This window comes from Struthio camelus, chromosome 17 (genome assembly GCF_040807025.1).
Source record: "Struthio camelus isolate bStrCam1 chromosome 17, bStrCam1.hap1, whole genome shotgun sequence".
Classification (NCBI taxonomy): domain Eukaryota; kingdom Metazoa; phylum Chordata; class Aves; order Struthioniformes; family Struthionidae; genus Struthio; species Struthio camelus.
In genome coordinates this window covers 21008823-21030708 of record NC_090958.1, presented here as the reverse complement: position 1 = coordinate 21030708, position 21886 = coordinate 21008823, and the positions used below count along the sequence as shown (strand labels likewise).

Genomic DNA, 21886 nt, shown 5'->3' with positions numbered 1-21886 from the left:
GAAGCTCATGGCTGATGTTCCTGCTGCTTTGTGCGCTCAGCAATTTGCAAAGGAATTTGAGAAGTCCCTCTAAATAAGGGCAAAACTTGAGCATTGGGAGAACTGGGAGGACTGAGCAGAAGAGCTGGAGTGAAAAGATGGAGAGAAGCTGCAACAGCAAGCAGGAAATAGGGAACAAAGATATTTCAGGAAGAGAAGGGTAGGTGGTGACATGGAAATACAGGATGGGGAGCTGCATCATGGTTACTGAGAAAAAGTACTGCCAAGGGAAGTACCTTGCCAGCCTTTTTCACCTACTGAATTACTACTGCACATCAACTGACACACTGGAGAAGCATCCAAACTCTCCTGGCACGCTACATGGAGGATGCAGGAGTCACACTACAGCCGTTATGCACCTGTCATTCCAAAGTGGATGCTACAGGGCTCCTAACACAAAGGTAGTATCTGCTGTTCAGCATGCCAAGCTTTGAGAAGCGAGGATCAGTAGATACTGAGGGGCGGTCATTTTGGAGGTCAGTTTGGCTGTGGAGACATGGGGAGTATAGCAGGGGGAATTGGGTATGTCGTGGTGACAGGCAAGCAAATATTTCAGAAAATACTTATGACATTCTCTGCGCAAGGTATCCCTGGTTTTCACTTTTTCTTCCTCTGTTTCTTATCCCTGCTTCCTCAAATGCTTTTCAAGAGCCTGACAGCTGGGACTGAACAGATTCCTTCCTGAAATGGTTTTCCCCAAGACTCAACAGCACTCCTGGAGATTACGGATTACCATGCATCTTTCAGTACCTAGTCTTCCCTAAATACCATCCTCATCAGACCTTATTCTCAAATTTTATGCTCCCAAGATCAAAGAAGCATCACCTAGTATTTCTGTGAAACAAAAACAGTATAGTTTTTGTACTGGCAAAGGAAGGGCAGTCACTTCTTAAGAGAGAGATTTTTCACTGGGTATCCCAAGCTAAACCTGCAGCAAATTTTAGATAAGCAGATGGTTTCCCAATTCCCTCGCAACATGCCTTTTTCCAGAAGTTTTATATAGTTTGTAAATACACAAAGCCAACTTTTACCTACAAAACTTCAATCTAGGGTTTTATCTTCTGCCTGATACAGTACATTTTCACTGCTCACCTGAAGTCACCAACAGCACCCTACTGAAGCCTGAGCAACCTGGGCCAGCTGGATTTTTTCACCTACTCAGCTCCTGGTAAAACTTGTGGCTTATGCTCTTTCATGTACAACACACTACTCCAGATCTCAAACGTCAACATATAATAACCTCAGTCCTCAAAGTTCTAAGCAGAGAACAAAAAAAGGACAGCTTTCTGCTTTCCTTTTTAAGACACCTGGCAGAGGTAACGACATCTTTACTGACTTCAACCCATAACACAAAAGGCAATGTTTTGCAAGGAATTTAGATGCTAGGGGCCCTATTCCACACAGAGACCCCAGCAAGATGAAAATTTGCATTTCTTTGTCCAATACGACAAGATTCACTTCTTATTCTGTGATATCTATCACATAGTCACAGCAAAGAAATCTCTTCTAGGGTCCTCCAAAAAAAAAATAAAAAAGAGAAATTAATAGATGTCTTCTGAGACCATTGTACCTGATAAAAAAACAATAAAATGCTTTCATATTAACTGCTTTTGATGAGAAGTTTCCTTTGATCAAGATCAGCACCGCGCTGGCAGTCCATCCTATTTCTGCTCAATTACTGCTTCTGCTTATCAGCCTTATTTGCCAAAATCTTTGTTAGGCTCCTACAGAACTGAAAAGAGAATTTACGTGCTCAGTTCGCCATCACCATTTCTATCAATCGATTTACGGTATTAGTTCTCCCTGAAGCACCTAGTGTGAAAACAAGCAAAAGGCAAATATTTCATGGAGTATAAGGGTTTTACTCCTGTTTTATTTTTTGCTGATATTTCTCAGAAAGGAACTAATCCTTCCAAGAAACGGTTACATGCAGTGTTTACCCCAAATTATTCAAATCATATAACCCTCTTACCTTTCCTAATACAGTGAGACATGGTTTAGGTTCCAACTCTGGCTGTTCCAGTTTCACCACTCCTACCCAGCCATATTCATATAGGTCTTCTTCATCGTTGCTATTACACAGTCCAAGTGGATGCATCTGAAACAGAATCAGAAAGAAACCTTTAGCAAAGCAGTAGAATTCACAAAATGCATGTAGCTTTCTTTTGAATACCTTCATTTATAACAAATGCACTTTTTTTTTTTAAACCAACCAACACCAGAAAAACTGAACTGTAAGGCTGCATTTGTTAAGAATTCAGTATGTTTCTGAAGTATGTTCTCAGTTCTAAATCTTGCAGTGTTATGTGAACTCACTGTCATCTTGTTTATGAATAATCATTTAAGGTTCCCAATTAAATTGGATCATAAATCCTCCTATCAGACATAAAGGAATTAAATATAACGTTACACTTGGGCCTTTCCTTGCAAACTGATAGAAATAATATAAACTCTTTTGTGGAGTCACTGACAAAAGCTTTAAATATATAAGATACAAAACCAATGTCTGAGAGGCGTTACCAGTCTTTTTAAATATTTGCACAATATTAACTGTCTGTCACCCCTTAGAACATCCCTGTCATCCATCCAAAGTAAGGAACAAGAAACTGCCTAACTATTGTGAAATAGTCTCTACCTTCTTCTGAACCCAAATAATGAGTGAGAGGTAACATGAAGCAAGAGGCTTTAGGTTCCCTTTATTTATGAAACAGAAATATTTATGTTTCTTACACAGGGCAACAACACAAATTTGTGTGACTTTCAGACATTCAATCTCTTCCTCCTCCTCCCTCCTTCCAATGCTATGTAATTAGTCTCTAGTTTTATTATGGCAAGGAGCTTCCTATACATGGATTTTTCAAACTTCCTTCATCTGTTCCAAGCTTGCTATCCTTTATTAGCATAATACCCTACTTTATACAAGAAGATATCAAACATTTAACTTCTTACACCATTTACTATGCTTTGCTTGTTCTCTTCTTTTCTCAGCTAAAATCTAAGATATTTCAGAGACTCTTGCCAGAGTTGCCCAGGGTGTAACATACATACATACATGTGTGTGTGTGTATATATATATACATATGCATATATGTGTGTGTGTGCACGCGAGTGTGTATATATGTATATATACACACACGTGTACGTGTATGTGTATATATACAAGGTTCACAGCAAAAGAGAAAAAGCCTGTACCTCACCCAGCTTGATGTCTTTCCTTAAATCTCACCTTTGCCAGACCAGGTTTAAAAAAAAAAAAAAAAAAAAACACCACCCACCCCACAACACCCCCACACACAAACTGACAAACCAGTATCAGCAATATGACCGTTTTGTTTTCTGCAAAATTGCACACACGCACCCCTCCATGCAAGGTAGTACCATGTAACACACTAATCCTGCCATCTCTTATCCATCACTACTTCGTCATCTTGTCCATTTTTCCCTTGTGTTGTACCTTTTCTTTCATTTTGCAAGCTATTCAGTCCAAGGATAGCTATTTATATTGTCTTGTGGGGCCCTGACTTTCTGAAAGACTTCAGCTATTACTGTAAAATACAGGAAATATGTTGCTGATGGGACACTATAAACAAGAGGTTTACCTACATCTCATTATTTTTCAGGATACATCACCGATTCATCTGCATTTAGACAAAAAAGCCCCACCACAATACAAGTCAGACAGCAGAATCCTCTGTCCAACTCTTAATTCACTCCACCTCTATTTTTTATTACAACTTACTACTATGCACTACTGGAGGTGTTACTGAGCTGTCCACATTATCACATGGATCAGCAGCTCAACTTACTGTGTTTAAAAGCAAGGTATATCTTAACTATCACTAGAAGTGATAAACCACTCCTTAAACTCAGACCTGACAAATAAACTATTCAGCATACACAAAAATAGGGAAAGGAGCCAGGTAGAAAGAGAAGGCTCTCTCCAAAACTGCCAGTGCATATATTCCAACATAATTAACCCCCAAAGGACTCAATTTTCATGGACTTTTTTTTTTCAGTACAAATAAAAATGGGGTTTGCAAACTGCTCCAAATCTATAAAGTTAGACCACAAACAAATACTTTCTCCAATGAGTGGTAAAGAGTCTATGCACCCTTTTAAGTCAACAGAAAGCGTTAATCAGTGTTAAATATCTGAAGAAAGAGAGAACCAGTCCCTCGATGTACACTGTATCAAGCTCTGAAACCATAACCCATATCTAAGAAGTTTCTCGTTTAAAATCCTTGAAATGTACTGGGGCACTTTCCACATGCCTGAAAGGGCAAAAGTGAAACCACGACTGGGAGGTGCTTTTATCCAAGGTTACAATATCTGTATACACTGCTGAGGGTTTAAAATAACTTCAAAAAGAGCCGCACCAATTTTAAGTGGGTTACTGTTACAGAGCAGACAAACAGTAAAGGACCAAGGAAGGAGGAACATTTTACTCTGTAACTCTATCGCCTCAAAAAAAAGTTCTGATGATTAAAAGAAAAATCCTACCCTTTTGTCCTTTTTCTGTCTGCCAGGATAGGATATTATAGTGTTACAAACCACCATATGAACAGCTCAGGATCTTTCTATACACTGTCATGAGATTAAAATCATACAAAAAATACTGTCTCCACCCACTTTAGTCCAGAAAACATGCTGGAAGAAGGCCAAGAGGAACAGAAAAATCTTTCCATTTATGTACCAGCTTCTTTCCTCCAGAAGTGTGTTATTCTAGAACAGCTTCCAAGTGTGCATAGTCTTTTAGATCAGCCACAAAGCACATTCTGCAGTTACACCCCAGGAAATCAGGAAAAACCAAATGAAATTAAGAGAGCCTCTTCTCGCCCTTTTACAAAGCCTGAATTTCCTTACCCTAAGAAAGAAATCGGTAATTTTGTCTAGTTCTAAATGACAATACTGGCCAACACCTTGTCTCCAGCAACATGCCCCAAACACCTGAGAAGACAGCCTTCTGATGCAGAGGCAAGTTATACTTTACACGTTTTCCTCTCTTTGGAATAAAGTCCTCCGAATAGCGTTTTCTAGACAGTCAGGAATTTACAATGTCAGTCAACATACACTCAGTGCATCCTAGCTCATGCATCTCACCTTCATACACAGGTCATGTATGTTATGTGGGACTGGCCTCCCAGGCATTTAGGAAAATCAGTCTTATTTCTGAACACCCGCCCTGTCTTCTTCAAAAGGCTAGATGGGCTGGAAAAAAACTAGGTACAGTTTAGTAGGCAAAAAAATAAATAAATAAATAAATAAAAATCATAGACCTGAAAGCAGCAGAGCCCACACAATGCAGACAGCTTCTATATTTGTATCAAAAACTGAAAAATTCACCTAAACAGAAAGCCTTTCTAGACTTTCTGGGTGTCATAGGTAACAAATCCTCGTGACTTTAGATTTTACTAGATAGAAGAAAGCTTTTCAACCATGATACGAATATTTTGCTGCAGTTCATGTGGAGGACAGGGCACAGAACTTAGCACGCTCCAAAAGTAGTGACAGCGAACTGTTGTTGGGAGGGCTCAGGTGAGCCTCATGGTTAGAATCCCAAGGAAAGGGTGAAACTGTCCAGAATAAATTCTGTTTCACTCTACCTTTATATAATAAGCAGCATGACCAGAAGAGACAAACATGAGACCAGTCAGAGAGGAAGATGAACAGCTGCAAGCATATGGAGCACTCTGGGGCACAGTCAGGTACCAACCTATGACTCCTGGAAGTCCGTGCCAGGTTTATATCATGCACCAACAGCAGGGCTCTGCTGAAATGGGGACCGCCACATCATTCGACCCTTGCCTTCAGCAGGCCAAAAGCCAGTGGAAGCTACTGAGACTGACATGGCTGGATCACTTTTACTCTAGCTTCATGTTGACCCAGCCCCTCTCCAAATGGAATAATGAGACCCCTAGAAAGCCACTCATCACTTTCTGGCAAACCACTACCCACATTCACTGTCACTTGATTCTCCAAGATAAAACTGCAGAACTCTGCCTCCTGTCATGTGAAACATTTGATATGCAGATTCCAGAATTATAAAGATTAGCCATTCCTGTAGTGTAACTTTGCAAGCCTCCTGCCTTCCAGTCAGGAGAAAGTTACCCAGTAGGTTCTCCCTCCTAGCAGAGGTACTTCAGCAGGTATATGTTGCCCAAAGACTAGCAGAAAATCTTTGGGAAGAATGCTCTTATCTGGCTGTCCGAGATCACAAGGAAGACGACTCCAGGAAAACTGCATGCTTTAAGCAGGATTGGGAGAGCACCATGTGCTTACAGCTGCCTCAAACAAAATATGCGTGACAACCCTTGCTAATATTGGCTGAGGCATGTGTATCGCACAGAAGGTACCAGGCATTAAGTCTGAAATCCAGAGACTGAATTGTGGAATATGCAGTAAAACTAAGACCAATGTGTATAATTAAACGAGTGTCTTTGAAAAGCTGCACAGGACTTCAAATATTACATGGAATATAAAGCTGGAGAAGATGTAACAATGAAGAACTGCATGAGACCTGGGAAATATCACCCTTTTTTCCAGCAAGAAGTGACTTCAGTTCAGCATTTATTGGCCACCGTACTGCGTTCTGAAACTCCTTTTCCACACGCCACAGTCCCTGAGCCTTGAACCTTGTCCTCAGAACTAGGTTTCCTAGAAAGTTTCTGGAGTCTGTTCTGATGCAAGAAGCTAAAAAAGGAAGCCCCCTGGCAAGTTTGTCAATGAAGGGGAAAAAGTGAAGCAGGAACTCATCTCCTTAGTACAGGACTCGCACCATTCACATAGTTGTATTCATGCTGAGGGGAAGCAAGTTTCAAATTCTCATTCAAACCCCTGAATCGAGCCCACTTAGAAAATACACATTTACTCACAAGCTATGGCAAGGCTGTACTATGATACTGACCCAGAGGAAAGCTGGGCTCTGGCTAGCAAACGGAAACAAGCAGGTGACAGAGAGAGAGAGAGAGAGTTCTACCCCAACGTGACAGCGCTGCCTACTACCATTGCTACGTAAGGACAATCATCACCCAGAGCAAGTGAATTCCGTTAGGCGGTCCAACAACCCAGGCACAAAATGTTTTCTACCTTACATTTCCTAACAGAGTGTAAAAGATTGAAAACTGAATTTTTTTTTTTAAAAACCACCTCACATTAGCAAAAATAATCCTGCACATGAGAAATCTCAAACTCAAATGCAAAATAGAGTGTAAGCAGCAAGCAAAACAGTAACAGGGTGCATCAGGCTCTGTGCTGGCAAATGGAGAGGACTTACATCTGCAGGCTACAAGCTCACAAAGATTTTGTTGCATCACATTGGAATCTCACTGGAGTAATTAATGAAACAAATTATGTTATGCTAGCAATACTCACTCAAAGTCAGTATGTTTCAGGAAGGGACAACTGACAAAAATATTGTCCTGTTCAATTAAAATCATGTGCATTGCAAAGCCAAACTGTTGCTGGACTATTTGAATGTGAGCGAATGGGGAGATTTACAGGACAAACACCAACGCTCAGCTGAGAGATAAGTCAGACACATTGGTCATTGGCTCTATGTAATCATTAACACACATAGGGAAATCATATTCAGCTACTCAGTATCAGCCCTTTTAATCAAGTGGCATTATAAACTCAACTACAGATTGTACAGTTTACCAATTTACTAATCTTATCATGACCAGAACTTAGACCATGATCTCTGTTCTCACTCTCCAGCACCATTTGTTCCCTCTTCCTCTGGGCTATTTGTGAGTTTCTGTGCAAGCACCACTTACATCATCTCTCTAGGTGCTCTCACCTGTTAACATGGCTCAATGTGAATTAAGTGAACTATTTTTTAATGCAGACTATTTAAACCTTAACTCAAACCAGGTTCTCCATTAACCTTTTCCAGATCTCATGCCTCATGGATAAATTACTAATGACAAACTGATCACCGTCCTCAAAATTCCATCCCCATCTCACCTGCCAAGAGAAGACACTTGATTCCCCCATTTCAGAAAACTTGTATTCTTTAATAATTTTTACATTTCCAAAGATCTGTTCTTTTGTTTGCTTCTGCATGAAACGCACACCTCTTCATTCATAAACTCACTGACTCCCATCTTACCTACTGCAACTTTCTTTTACCTGAACGCACCACACCATATAGTAACCTTTCTGATCTACACCGTTAGAATCGTGTTCATGGTTCCATCGCTCTGAGAACGCAGTTTCCACGCACAGATCTCTTATCTGCATAAAACTGTCTCCAGCTTCATATCCTAGCCAACTATATTTCATTCACGTTTCACATTGAGACTCCAGTGCCTAACAGGAAAGCCAGCCTCAGTAGTCCATCCATTTTTTTTTTCACCTCCCACTAAAGTAAGGATCCCAGAGGGCCTAAAGAATGAAAAAGAGCCAAAGGGTACATTCACACCATGCAAAGATCAGAAGCTAGCATCAGCCCAAGCCATTAAGTCCACATTGTACATCATGCCACCAAACGCACCAAACTAGTTTGGGTGCAGAAGCAGTAATGTTTACATGCACCATGGAGATCCAGTTATGTTGCTTTTAGGCCTATGCTCGCTTGGGTAAAACAAGCTGTCATTTCCGTACCTTGCATACAGTTCCAGTAGTTGGTCAACAGACAAAGCAGGTCAACACTATAAATACAGATTCCCTAATTTCAGATCCACTTAAAACAAAATGAAAGCATAAAACTACCAGTTCCCAATTCTTCCCTTCCCCCACCAAGGGTTTAGTTCTCAAGAATATAAGCCAAGTCTGAAAAATGGGATCTGGAGAGTCTTGAAAACTTTAGTAACATGCCTTTGAGATACAGCACTATGTTCGCAAACTTTCTTCTTGTTGAATTCTTCACTGTATGTTCACTTTTTCTGTAAAACCCACAAGCTGCAGAACATCACTCTTTCCCCTCCACCCTTTGGCAAGAAATAGCTAAAAGATTGCCCACGCTATTAATGCCTTCACTGAGCAGCTGTGGAGCCTTAGTGATATGACCTCTGCTCCCCTCTTGAAAGGCTTCCTGAGGTATGGCAGTATGGAAACATAACAAGGCACATACAAAGTTTAAAATGCATGCTCTCTGGGTCACAGCAACATGAGATCAATAACAATCAAATTAAACAAGAACCCCGCCAGTAAGATTACCTATTTATTCTTCCCATTCTTTTCCTAATTAAGTTTTGGTCTTCCTCCAGATAATGCTGCCAATATCTCCTTCCATGCTGAGTCCTCTACTACTAATCAGGTGTCAAGAAATAACAAGGGAAGAAATGCAAGACAGGAATTTTTTCAGTTGGTTTTGACCCCACATTTGAGGTTGCCTTTTTTTTTTTTTTTTTTTTAAATTTCTCAGTTTGAGTAAGTCTCCCAGATGCCTGTTCACCTTTTGCACATCATAAAAGGTAGACATATCTGTTCATGCGCACTGTGCACCAACAGAATCTATGGCTGATTTTTATTGGTAATTCAGCATATAATCGATAATTATAGCTCTGTGAAGCTAGGTAATGATGTACGTATATGTCACAGGGACCTAAGTGACGATCTGCAATCATCTGGAACCTCTGTTGATAACACTGCCATAAGGACTTCAATCCTCTTCCACAGTATGAATTAACATTCAGAGAAGTATTACAGTTCATGAAACAAAGGCCAAGGTATCATTGCATCTCCCTGCCTCCTTTAAGGGAGGAGGCATCCTTTTCCAAAAAATCTAAGTATCACTTCCTCACAGCCATGAAGGAATATTTGCTATAAAACACAAAGTATAGGCTAGCAGAATCACATTTGATATTGCCTGTCCAACATAAAGTTTCATAGCCATTATGAAGAAATATATTCCTTTGTGAAAAATTTCTCCAGAGATGCGAAAAGGAAATTGAATTCCAGCACTGTCAGCAGAATTGGAATCTGAATTATCCAGCCTCTCAAATTACTCAGCTTCCCCAACTGCTGTTGTACCAAAATTAGAGACGAAGATGTAACTACTTCATTTCCACTTCAACATACAGGGAGTTACACCCCACAAAGGTAAGCATCTCCGTCCTTTTAAGGTTCTCACTTGCCTCTGACATACCAGCACATTTTAAAATACAAAATTAAAGTATTATCCCCTTCATTTAGCTATGTGTTTGACAGACATATTTGAACAACCTACCTATACCAAATGCTCATGATTTTGCAACAGTAACCAGAATACCACTTTTCGTTTTGTTTGAGGATTGCAGGGGAAGGGGGACAAGGGCTGTGGGTAGGTGACATTACTTTTAGCACACATCTCCCATCCTCTGGGTAATTACCATCCCTTCAAGCAAACAGAACGGATTTACTCAAAAAAAGTGAAAATTTACCAGGCAGGACAAGAAAGGGCAAGAAGTGACAAAAAAGGGATTTAAGAATGGCTCACAAATACCTGCCAGGAGCAGGGAAGAGTGAGATATGTTTTTGTAGGTGAACGTGGTACAAATGCGAGACCAGCTAAGGCCACAAAAGAATGCAGAAGATTTCCTGGGACCCCCCCTCTCCTGAAGACTTTACAGGAAGGGGTGAGAAAACAGACACAGTAAGTTTTGTTTTGATCTATATAAAAGCAATATTTTGTTCAAGGTGCAAATCAGAAGTGCCACCCCATGCTCTGAAGAACATGTGTTTTAGATACAGAAGAATCTAAAGAGTCAACGACAAGGCCAGTAAGATATGGACTGCATCACCAGCAAACTTTCTAAAGCACTCCACCACTCCATTCAGTTTCCACAGGTTTAAATTACGCTAATCTCAGTAGATCAGGAAAGCATTAGAGTTTTCCAAAACAGGAATTCAACTAGATATGCAATGCCAGTCTGAATTAGCTTAAGAATCCAAACTCAAAATACCAGTGTTACCTCTACTGACAAGGTGTCTAGATGTCTGGACACCTACACCTGTGGTGGACAGTGCTCACAACAGGACTCATTCAATGGAAGTGCTGGTCATGTTCTCATCTCTGGTTTCCAAGCAAGTTAATTCCGATTCTGACAAAGGAGTGGCTCTCTTACCCTCCATCTTGGGGAGATGTTTGCATAAAAAGACCAATAGGATCAGCTGTCTGACGAGACTTCACTGCATAGCTAGAAAAATGACAGAAAGGAGTAGTGCAGCATAATGCCAGCTCAAAACAGAAATGAAACCCAAGGTGAAATAGTAAGGATTTTTTCCAGCACAAACTTCCAAAAAGCAGCATCTGGAACTGGAGCAACAGTGTGGAATGTGAATGTTTGAATGGAGTTTTTCAGCTTGATGGAAGATGGTCTTTTTGTTTGTCTTAACAACAGTAAAATACCATGCAGCTCTAACATTAACTACACCTTGCACATGCAACACGTTCAATTCTGTAGCAAGTCCTCCAGTAGACAGAAGACATGCCCAGTGTGTTTAGTGCACTGGGAAGAGAAGAAATTGAGACCTTGCTCAAGGATCTGTATGCTCTATAAGCACCCTTCTGGCCTCTCATATAAATAGCATTTGAAGATGCTAGGTATTTACTCTTTGTATTCCTAAGCTGTAGCTACATACAGAAACATGGGTTATGTTTAAGTATTCCCTGAAATATATGCTAAAAGTTACAGGTTGAGGCAATTTTCAGATAGAAACCCTGCAATTCTGCCCCATCCTGTCCAACATCATTAGAATAGCAAAGCTCGCTTTCGTCCTCACCAACCTACGGACGCAATCCATTTGTTTGCTTCTTCTGTTTTAAGGCAACAACACACTGCCTGAGGAAAAGATTAGGAAGGCGCTGAGTAGAGAAAGGGGGGCCTTTCCATACCCCAGGAGAAGCTTTAAGAAGGTTAAAAGGATCCCAAATTCCCACCTTGCAAATAATCCCTTCCCTTGGTTAAGTCAGTTGAGGCAGTTGGATACTGGAGTTCTGCCAATGCCAACTTCAGCGCCAGTTCCAAGGTCAACCTTGCTAAAAGAAATTATTAAAAATTCCTCCCTCCCTACCCCCCCTCCCTGCACAAAGAGAGGGGAAGAATCCCCTCCCCTGCACAGTCTCTGCCTGTCATACCAGAAATGCAACACAGATAAGATCCTCCTCCTCATCAAGACAGAAATCTGCTACAAAGAGGACAGCACTTTCTCTGAACCTCTACAACAGATAACATGCTGGAGGCATTACTTGACAAATTAAAACAAATTTGAAAGAGAAGATACTGATTTCATTTTTTCTTTTGGAAGACCCAAAATCGTGCTTGCTGAAGCATCCTCGTTCTATACTGCAGACACCTTATTTGCCTTTTGTAAGAGGAGAAAAGCAGGGGCACTTGGCAGGGAAACCACGACGTGACACAGACTAAGCATCATTCCACTTTAAAGCCTGTGGAGATCACAGGACACAAAAGGGCAAGGATGAATGAGGATAAATAGACAAAAATTCAGTCTCGAGGAAGGTCCAGGGTGTTTCTGGATCACAAACATGTTCACTTTAGACTCCGACCGGTATCCCACCTTAAATTCAGAGCAGCACAGCAAGTCTGCACTTACCGCTCGCCTCTGCAGAGCTCTAACACAGTAACCACGACATGAAGGACAAACTACCAAGGCAACAATAAAACTGAGTAATTACGTTCTGTGAGGGGAAAAAGGATCAGTAGTTTCAAACAGTTGCAGTAAAAAACAAATTCAAAGAACTACAGCGTATAAGCCTCTAAAACACAGCAGAACTGTTGAGCCTTTTTGTGAAGACTTGAATTCCTTACTGCTCTGGGGCCTGAAACAACAGAAACAGCATCGCTTTCCCACCCGGAATGTGCTTGGCATGGATTTGGCTCCCTCCGCATGAATTCACATTCCATCACAGACAGGCTTTTGAAATAAAATGTATGAGGTTCCGCATGGTAAAAAAAAAAAAAGTAAAATACAGAAAACTGAAGAAAAAGCCTATCATCAGGGAAATTCAATTTCTTCCCAAAACTTCCCCGAAAACCAGGTGTATGTGGAAGCAGCATCTAGGAACTGAAGAGAAGTGAGCCTCCTTCCTTAGCTTTGCACAAGCGAACAGAAGCAGCGTCAGGTAACTCAGTGTAGACTTCAGGGACCTTTTGTTACCCAGCCCCTCGTTTTCCACTTATCGCTTCCAAGCTCGAGGTCTCACCCCCTACCTCAAACTCCATCCCTCATGGAGGCTTCTCCTAAAGGATTGATCCAAAGCCTGGAGTATACCATGGTTTAAGTGAAAGAAGGCAACCAAATGATTTAAATGCTTTATAGGGAGTGGGGAAAGTGTTAGTACACTTCTTTAGGGACCACTTCTCTAGTGAACTTTCCCTCTGCCAAACAAGCCTTATTAGACACAAAAAGTGGTCTGATTGAGTGTACCTTTTTCCTTCAAAATGCAATAAAGAGAGTTCTTGCCAAACAGGTTTCTAGTAAACAACAACTTCCTCGTTCATCTTTAGAGGACTAATGCACACAAAGTGTGTGATTCAGAGACAATCCAGTATTTTGTCACTGGAACCTCCAGAAATTGGATGGAAAGGAGAGATGGAAAAGGGGGCAGAATCCCAAAGACAAATATAGAAACATTGCTTAGGCATGCAGAGATGTGGTTAGGAAGGTGAAAGCTCAGCTGGAGCTCAAACAGGCAAGAGATGTCAAGAAAAGTAAGTACATTAATAGTAAGAGGAGGTACATGCAAGATGTAGATATGCCACTGAACGAGGTTGGGCACAAAGCAACATTGAAGCAAACAACAAACCACTGACTGTACAAGAGGGCTGAGTTAGGGATCATCTGTACAAGCCAGACACATAGTAGTCTATGGGATCTGAGAGGATGTACCCAATGGACCTAAGACAGTCAGCTGACATCACTGCAAAGCCACTCTCTATTATTCCACAAAGGTCATGGAGATCAGCAGAAGGTTCCAGATGACTGGAAAAAGGCATATACTACACCCATTTTCAAAAGGGCAAAAAGAAGATCTGGAAAACTACAGAGCAGTCTGCCTCATTTCAGTCCCTGGGAAAAATTATGGAGCAGGTCCTCATGGAAGCAATTTCCTGGTGCACAAAGGACAAGAAGGTGACTGAAAAAGCCAATTTGGATTTACCAAGGATAAATAGTTCTTGACCAACCTGAATGCCTTCTGTGATGAAGCAACTTGCTCTGTGGAGGAGAGGAGAGCTGTGAATGTCATCTATCTTGTTTTTAGCAAAGCGTGTGACATGGGTCTCCTACAACATCCCTTTTGTCAAGCTGCTAGGATATGGACTGGACAGATGGACAACAGGATGGGTGGAAAACCAGTTAAAATGACTCAAGAGTCAGCAGTTAGCTCAACAGGTGGTGGTTAATGGCTCAAAGTCAAACTGGCAGCTGGTTACGAGTGGAGTTCCTCAGGGGTCAATACGAGGTCTGACACTATTCAGTATCTTTATAACCAATCCAGATGACAGGATTGAATGCACCGTCACTGAAGTCCGCAGATGACAGCAAACTGGGAGGAGTGGTAGATAATGCTGGAAGAAGGGCCACCAGACAGAAGCACCTTGAGAAGCTGGAAGACTGAGCCACCAAGAATTGAATGAGGTTTAATGAAGATGAATGCAAAGTCCTGAACACGGGGTGGAAAAATCCTGAGCAGCAGTACAGGCTGTGGTCTAACTGGCTGCAGTGTAGCTCTGCTGATAAGCACACGGGGGTCCTGGTGGAGAGAGAGCTCAACACTACTCAGCAGTTGAGGCTGCATCAGCAGCTACAAGATAACGAGGTTGCATCAGCAAGAGTACAGCCAGCAGATCAAAGGATGTGATTATTTCACCCTACCTGGCACTTGATAGGCCACACCGCAAGGTTGGATCAGATGATCTCCAGAAATCCTTTCCAGCCTAGACTTTTCTATCATTCTTTGATTCTAAATTCTGTCCTCCAAATCAAGGCAAAAATCATTTTCAAAAGCAGCAGAAACATTTCAGCAAGTTAATATCAGGTCCTAACATAATGCAAGACAAATCACATTAGAAATACAACCGTTTTACAGATGAACATTCCATTACAGAAAATTGTATTTCTATTAAGGTGATTTGCTGGACTACCAGACTGAATAATGAGAAGCTGAAAATAGACGGAAAACTCAGTAGAGGAAAAGTTTCCAATTCTCTGCATAGCTTTTATCCTCATTCATTGTTAATGGGAAGGAAAAGAAAATCTTGAAGAACAGAATTGCCACTATTTGCTGTCTGCACCTTCTTCTAAAGCTGCTGGTACTAGCCACTTTCAGACCACATACTGAACTGCAAACTAATTTTCTAATCCTCTACAGCTGTTTGCATGTATTGCAGGTAGGGCAAGGGAGAAAGGTTGGTTCATTCACACTACTGAGACAGCTGTTACAATACACTAGAATGACATATACTCATATTTTGAAAGCTTATCTGCAAGGCTTACCTCTCAGGACACATACAAGAACTCTGGAATGAAAGCCAAGGATTTCAAGTTTCCCTAGAAGATTCTGTTGTAGGTTTTTACCTTTTGCTGGGGTGAAAATCTTCTTAGCATCAACAGCTAATGACTGTACCGTGTGTAATACAGCTAAGACAGCTTCTCTCTACACCTAATGGAGAAGCTAATGTCTCTGCTCTGATTTTCCTTGTTTGTAGTCTCTGAAGCACATGATGTGTGTTTGAGATTGCCAATAGTTATTCACTGGCATCAAAAACATTTATGGTAGCCACTGCTGAAAAGCAAGATCTGACCGTAACAGAACCAGACGTATTGATTAAAGGCTAATAATATACATATACTCTGGAATATTGGCTTGCCAAAAAACAACATTTTTCATATACTTAAGTAAAAGGAATGCCTAAGCAAATAAAGCTATGACAATGAATTCGCTTTGTCCTTGTTCATATTCCTATAGAATAAGACCTCTTCTGAAGAGGCCTTTTCTACAGAAATTGCTTCCATCTAATGAAGGAAAAAAAAAAAATCCAAATCGCATTGCCTGAAATTGCTCATTTTTATATAACATTTTTGTTTAGTACTTGGCTCTAATCGGAAACTTTCAGTGCTTTCAGATGTGGAATCTGTGGGACACCATGCATCTGGTGATGCCTGAAATATGAAATGGTTTATTGACATCAATGAACTTGCTGCAAGTTACTAGTTTCCCATTCCAAAAACACTGGGAAAGAAGTGGAGAATGTTGTGAGATGTATTTCCACCATAACCGTACAAGCCAGAACAAATGATGCACTATCTCCACGCTGACAGAAGGCACTGGTAGAAAAAACATTTGTGAACACCATACTGGTATGTGTTCTTAACAGCAAGAGAAGACATCTTTCTCCAACCTGATGTGAAAAGCACCTCATGTTTTAAAGGGGTGTGGAAGAGAGAAGAGGCCGAGAGACAGACTTCTACCCACTCATCAGACATACCACCTCTCTCCCTGGCAAAACAGGGGCTCTCCATCCAGAAGGCAGGCAAATTCCCACTGCACTGCAGGCTGGAAGAAGTCTTCACAGGAATGTCAAGCTCCCCTGCAGGCCCCAACATTCTCAGTGCAGAAAGGAAAGGCTGCTAAGCGAGAGAAACCCCTGCAAAAGCTAACAGCAGAGCTTCCAGCAACAGTCTTAAACAGCACTGCACTCTTTAAATCAAAGATTATTAACCTATTAATGACGCAGAACAGAAGCTGCCAAAACCATAACAGTTTTGTTCAGGCAGGTGCTTTAAAAATTAATGGAACAGTTGCTACTGCAATTATTTGCATTTGGGGGACTGAAATGCAAGGCTTACAACTCATCAATCTGTAAGAGTAAAGACCCAGCAAATCTCAGCATCTAACAAAGGGGTGGCGGAGGAAGAAAAATCATGAATGAAATGTGAGGGTGGTTAACATTTAAATATATGCACATGTGCATGCATACACTCAGCAATTTTTAGATCTTTAAATTTTTGCTTTCTATGTATTCTACTACTCCCAAGATTTGTATCTTTCTGTAGTGCAAATTAATCTTCAAATTCATTTATTTTTCAGGCAAAATTCCATCACTTTCATTTTCCTACCTGAAAGTTTTGTGCATAACAAAACACAAAATCATCATATGAACCTTATCTTCAGCTTTCATTGTTCGGGAATTATTCTCACTAGATTTACTTGCAGAAACAGAATCGGTAAACTCTAGCTGCCCCACGGAGGCTGCCAAAAATTCTTTGTCTTTCCTATACCTTACCCACCCCATGGTTGTAACGAACAACACATACGCACCCCCTGCCCCAACCCCATACCATAAGTGAGTAACATCTAATCTTAAGAGAAACGTGGAAAATTCCTGTCAGAGCACTGATGAGAGAGATCAACCCATCACATATACAGGATTGGGCCAGTTTCTAGACTGTCTTGGTGCAAGGCAATGTAACAAAGCCTGTGATTTATCCCAGCAGAAACTTCAGGTTTGATAGCTCTATGGCGTGGAACAATTACTCAGGTATTAGTTAAGTCCACTGCAAAAACACCAAAACTTGTCTGTATGTCTCTCAAACAAACTCTCCACCAATGCCAGAATTCAGAAAGTATGTATGAATTTTGAGTTTATCCAATGGAGCTGATGTCACTGAAGATGAGCTCCTAAAGGAAGATAGAACTAGAGCTCACTAGCAAAATTGCTCCTCTCCTCCATCTACTTCAGCGACGGAGTCAAACTTAACTGATTCCCTTGCTACGTACTGCCGTTATTAAAAATGAGTAATTTTATTAAAAATGAGTAATTTCTCCACTTTCTTCATGCGAGAAGAAATTCAGCTGTGACAAGGCACAGAACACAGGACCAGAAAGTGGCACCAGAAAGGGAAATTATTTCTTAAGAACTACAAAAACTACTTCACACTCATTCTTCAGAATAGTTTTGACTCATCTCAGCTGGGAGAGATTTTTGCCACTGATGTGATTTTGGTCTTGAACATAATGCAGCTACTAATATAGCTCCAGCACCACAAAACTGTATGGCTTCCTCTGCCACTTATGAACACAGTGGAATGAAGAACACAAGAGTAAACTGAGATGCAAAAGTTTTGTACCAGCAGAACAACCTGTTGCCAAAAAAACGCTTTAAGATCTTTGACTGCAAGATTCCGGGCCAGTAGTACCGACTCCCCACTGGGAAGAAAAGGTTCAGGCTGCAGCTTCTTTATATCAGTGATTTTAAAAAAGGCATCAGTAGAAAGGGCTGTTAAAGAAGGGCAATCCAGAACTGTACAGACAGAAACAAAAAAAACCCAGGACCTAAAGAGTAGTTTAAAGGAGGGAAAAAAAAAAAGAAAAGAAAAGAAAAAAAAAAAGAAAAAGAGGTTGCTGTTGTCTCTGCAGCCTGATAAAATATGAGGCTTTTACGCTGGCAGGAGCTAGAACATAGCAGCTCTTCTAAAAAGGTGAAAGCCAGAATCATTTCCCCATCATCTGCGCTCCACTGGAGCGCAGAGCTTAGCTATGCAGAGAGGAACATTGAGCCTCCAGTGCAAGTACAAAACTTCTCCATTAAACAAACTTCTCCAGTTTGTTTTGGTTTTCAGAGGGTTTTGTTTTGTTTTGAAGAACATCATCCTTCCAAAAACCAAACTGCCACAAAATGTACCATTACAGGACCTGATCATACCAGCAGTGTGCTTTTCTTGGCTATCAGCTGTGACTATGTGGTTCGACCCAGCGGTCAGCGCAGAACCCGCAAGCGGGTTCCACTGAGCCTTCTCTGTAGTAAGAGCATCGAGCGCTCCCGAAATCCTCTCACAGTCCACATTACGCAAGGAAGTATGCCTGGAGGGGTGATGAGAACTCCAGTCTACGCTGTAATTAAACGTAAAAACAGAGATGGGCAGCTGACTACATCCACCAAGCAAAAAAGCCTAGTAAAAACCTACAATGCAGACAGGCCAGTGCTATACACTGTCCATCAGATCCTGTGAACAGTAGCAGAAAACTCTGAGGAGCAATTAGAGCGAGTTTGTTAACTAGGGAGCCAGATCTTGGAAGTGATCTGATGCGACCTAGACAGGCACCTTTCCACAAATCACTCTCACTGAGCAGTGTAACTGGCCGTCAGACATCAGCACACTTACCCCCTGAAGCGAGAAACAGCATCATTGCTGTATTTGTCCAACACAGGACTACACAAAGCGCATGTGAGCGACTCCCCTGAGCCATGGCTCCGCTTCAAATCCCTCAGGAGAGGGAGCAAACTGCCAGCTGAAAGACATACCCAGCAGCAGCATACCCTGCTCTGTTTCCTAGCTGGGACTGCCCCAAGTCAGAGTGGCACAGCAGACACCACAGCACATGCATTGTCACAGGTGAGTACAAAACTCAGATTCAACACATCTGCATCAGATTTACTGCACAGGCACAGATCAAGTGTACTGCCCACACCACGCAGCTCAGGGACCTGCTACAGCAGAACAGCGAGCACTGATGACTGCAGATGGCCCTCCGCAAGGGAAGCCTCCCGCCCGCTCACAAAGAGCCTCGGCCTCTCCTCCCGTCACAGGATCTCAGATAGATGCTCAGGTCCATGAGCAAATGTGAATACCCAAGACTAATCTGAAGGCAGATTTCTTCTCTCAAGAATCTAAGTGCTTTGATTACCCTGAAAAAATCCTCCTCAGTTCTCCTATCTCAAAATTACAAAGCAAGGAGGGAACAAAGTCATGTTTAGAGTTGCATTTTTTTCCTCTCTAAATGGGTGGAAAGATGCTGACAAAAGATATAGGTACAATGCCACTAAGGTAGGGAAAATGAGGAGTAAGATGACATGTTCATAGACTATTTTGACAGAAGAGGGCTGCCAGTAGCTATACAGTAACATCTAAGAGTTCTGGCACTATACAGAAAAAAGACTGACCCAAAAACATGCTAGTGGCCTGGCCAAAACATTAGATATAGACATAATTGTCTGGGAACAATAGGATTAGCTTACATCTCATGGACAGCTAGATTTGTCCCATAACGCTCAGTGGGGGCTTAAACTGCAAGTATCAGGTCAGTGCCACACAATCACCTGGGCTTCAGTTAAAAGCCTCACATGGAGTTACAAAAACTCTGTAAGAAAGTTTTCTACTAGAAAACTTGCAAGTATGAAGAGATCTAACAAGTACTGTACAATATAAAGGAGTCTATTTGTTCAACCCCAAGGAGTGTTTAGGGCCCAGAAAGAATGAGTGTCATCATTCAATAGCAAAAACAACCAGATGATTAAGGTTGTTAATTTGAGGGACCCTAAAAAAACCCTCCATTTGCTATTCCTTGCCAAAAGCACAGAGGATATACACTTAGAAAAGGAATGAACTTGGCTGAGATGAAAATTCCAAGAGTGTTTGGAGGGAATTAAAAAAACACATACGCACGCACACGCACGCACACACACACCCACCCACCCCAGAGAAGGTAGCATTTTATTTCTCAGAAGCACATTTACTGCAACAATTCCTCTGAAAATTAAATTTATTTTGCCCATCTCTGAGCTACCCATTTGGAGATCATATTTTAGTTAAAAAAAACAAAAAACAAAAAACCCACAAACACTTGGGAAGTAGATTGGTAGATTGACAGGTCACATGCTGATCCAAAATTTCACAGTAACTTCAGTCTCTAGATAGACAGTGATTGTTCTTTATATACAAACAATGAACTGATTTGTGACTGATTTTCCAAACTCTGTACAGTTCATTTTTCTGAGATGCAATCTGGTCTAGACCCTGACTTTCTAAGAAGTTCTTGATGCTATGTGGAGTTTAAGGGATGACCTGCTCTTCTAGAGTCCTCTAAAACCCCTGGAAGAGGAGATAATCTTACTCTGTGCATTTTGCAGTGCGCTGTTAACAAACACAGCTGGTTTGCTTGGGCTCAGAGTTGTGGGGAGCTTTGCTAGGTTAATAGAGAAGGGAAGTGAAGAAGAAAAGAAGGGAGTTAAAAATAACACAAATTAATTCAGAAGCATCAAGTTTCACAGATAGAATCAAAGCTACCTCAATAGATGTCATGCATCAACATGCATAGTATCAGCCAACACGACTTGCAGAACTTCTACATGCCTAGAAAAAAAACAGGTCACTTAAAACAGACAAGTTATACTAGGAAATGAAGGAAAAACATTTGTATGAAATTTCAATCAGTAATTTTTAGTTTTTGCCAGCCAGACTTCTGGGAAATGGGGAAAGATGAAATGGAGAGTTGGGGGGGGGGGGGAGGAGGCTCAAATCTAAGAGGAAATATCTCATATGTATATTTATTGCCTCCATGTGTGAGCTGCACTGCTTGCTGGTGAAATCTTGTTGTATCCATCAGTCCTATCTTCCATAACTGCTGTTTCTGCTAGTATGTGCTAACAGAGGTAAACACTGAAGTCAGCTCCAAGAATCAGATCTTCTCCAGATATGTGGAATAGGGCAGGTTATATTCCACAAGTTCTTCGTTTGTGGCAATTATATACATGATGATTTTGAGCTAAAGATGCACAGAAATTTTGAAGCTGCAGGTTTGATTCAGAGGAGGCTTTTGACTCATGTAGGGACTAGAAAGGTAGCTGGAACAAAAGGGTATGCTGTGTCACTAGTTGCTAATATTTCATTAGATTTATAGCAGCAGTTTAAGTGTCCTTCATACATGGAAAGCTGCTTCAAAGTCTCCATTTTAGCAGTGAAGAGATTGCTCCAGAGGAATAATCTGCCTATCACTTTACATCCAAAAATGCACTAGAAAAACGGTTGCTCCATAAACTACAGATTGATTGTGGTGCCTTCCTTTAAAACAGGACATAGGAGCTCACTTACTCTGTAAAGAGCCACAATAAGTATTTCAGTC

At 41.2% G+C, this 21886-nt stretch overlaps 1 protein-coding gene across 7 annotated transcripts in view; it reads right to left on the bottom strand.

Moving 5' to 3' along the window:
- ZNRF3 (zinc and ring finger 3) overlaps nt 1-21886 on the bottom strand; it is a 120664-nt gene that overhangs the window by 38900 nt on the left and 59878 nt on the right. For 6 of the 7 annotated variants that reach the window (XM_068911605.1, XM_068911604.1, XM_068911602.1 and 3 more), the window contains one exon: nt 2012-2137. In XM_068911605.1, coding sequence (XP_068767706.1) covers nt 2012-2137 — 126 coding nt within the window. Of the gene's footprint in view, nt 1-2011; nt 2138-21051; nt 21109-21886 lie in introns of those variants that run through there. The other variant, XM_009672328.2, reaches the window with a different exon arrangement.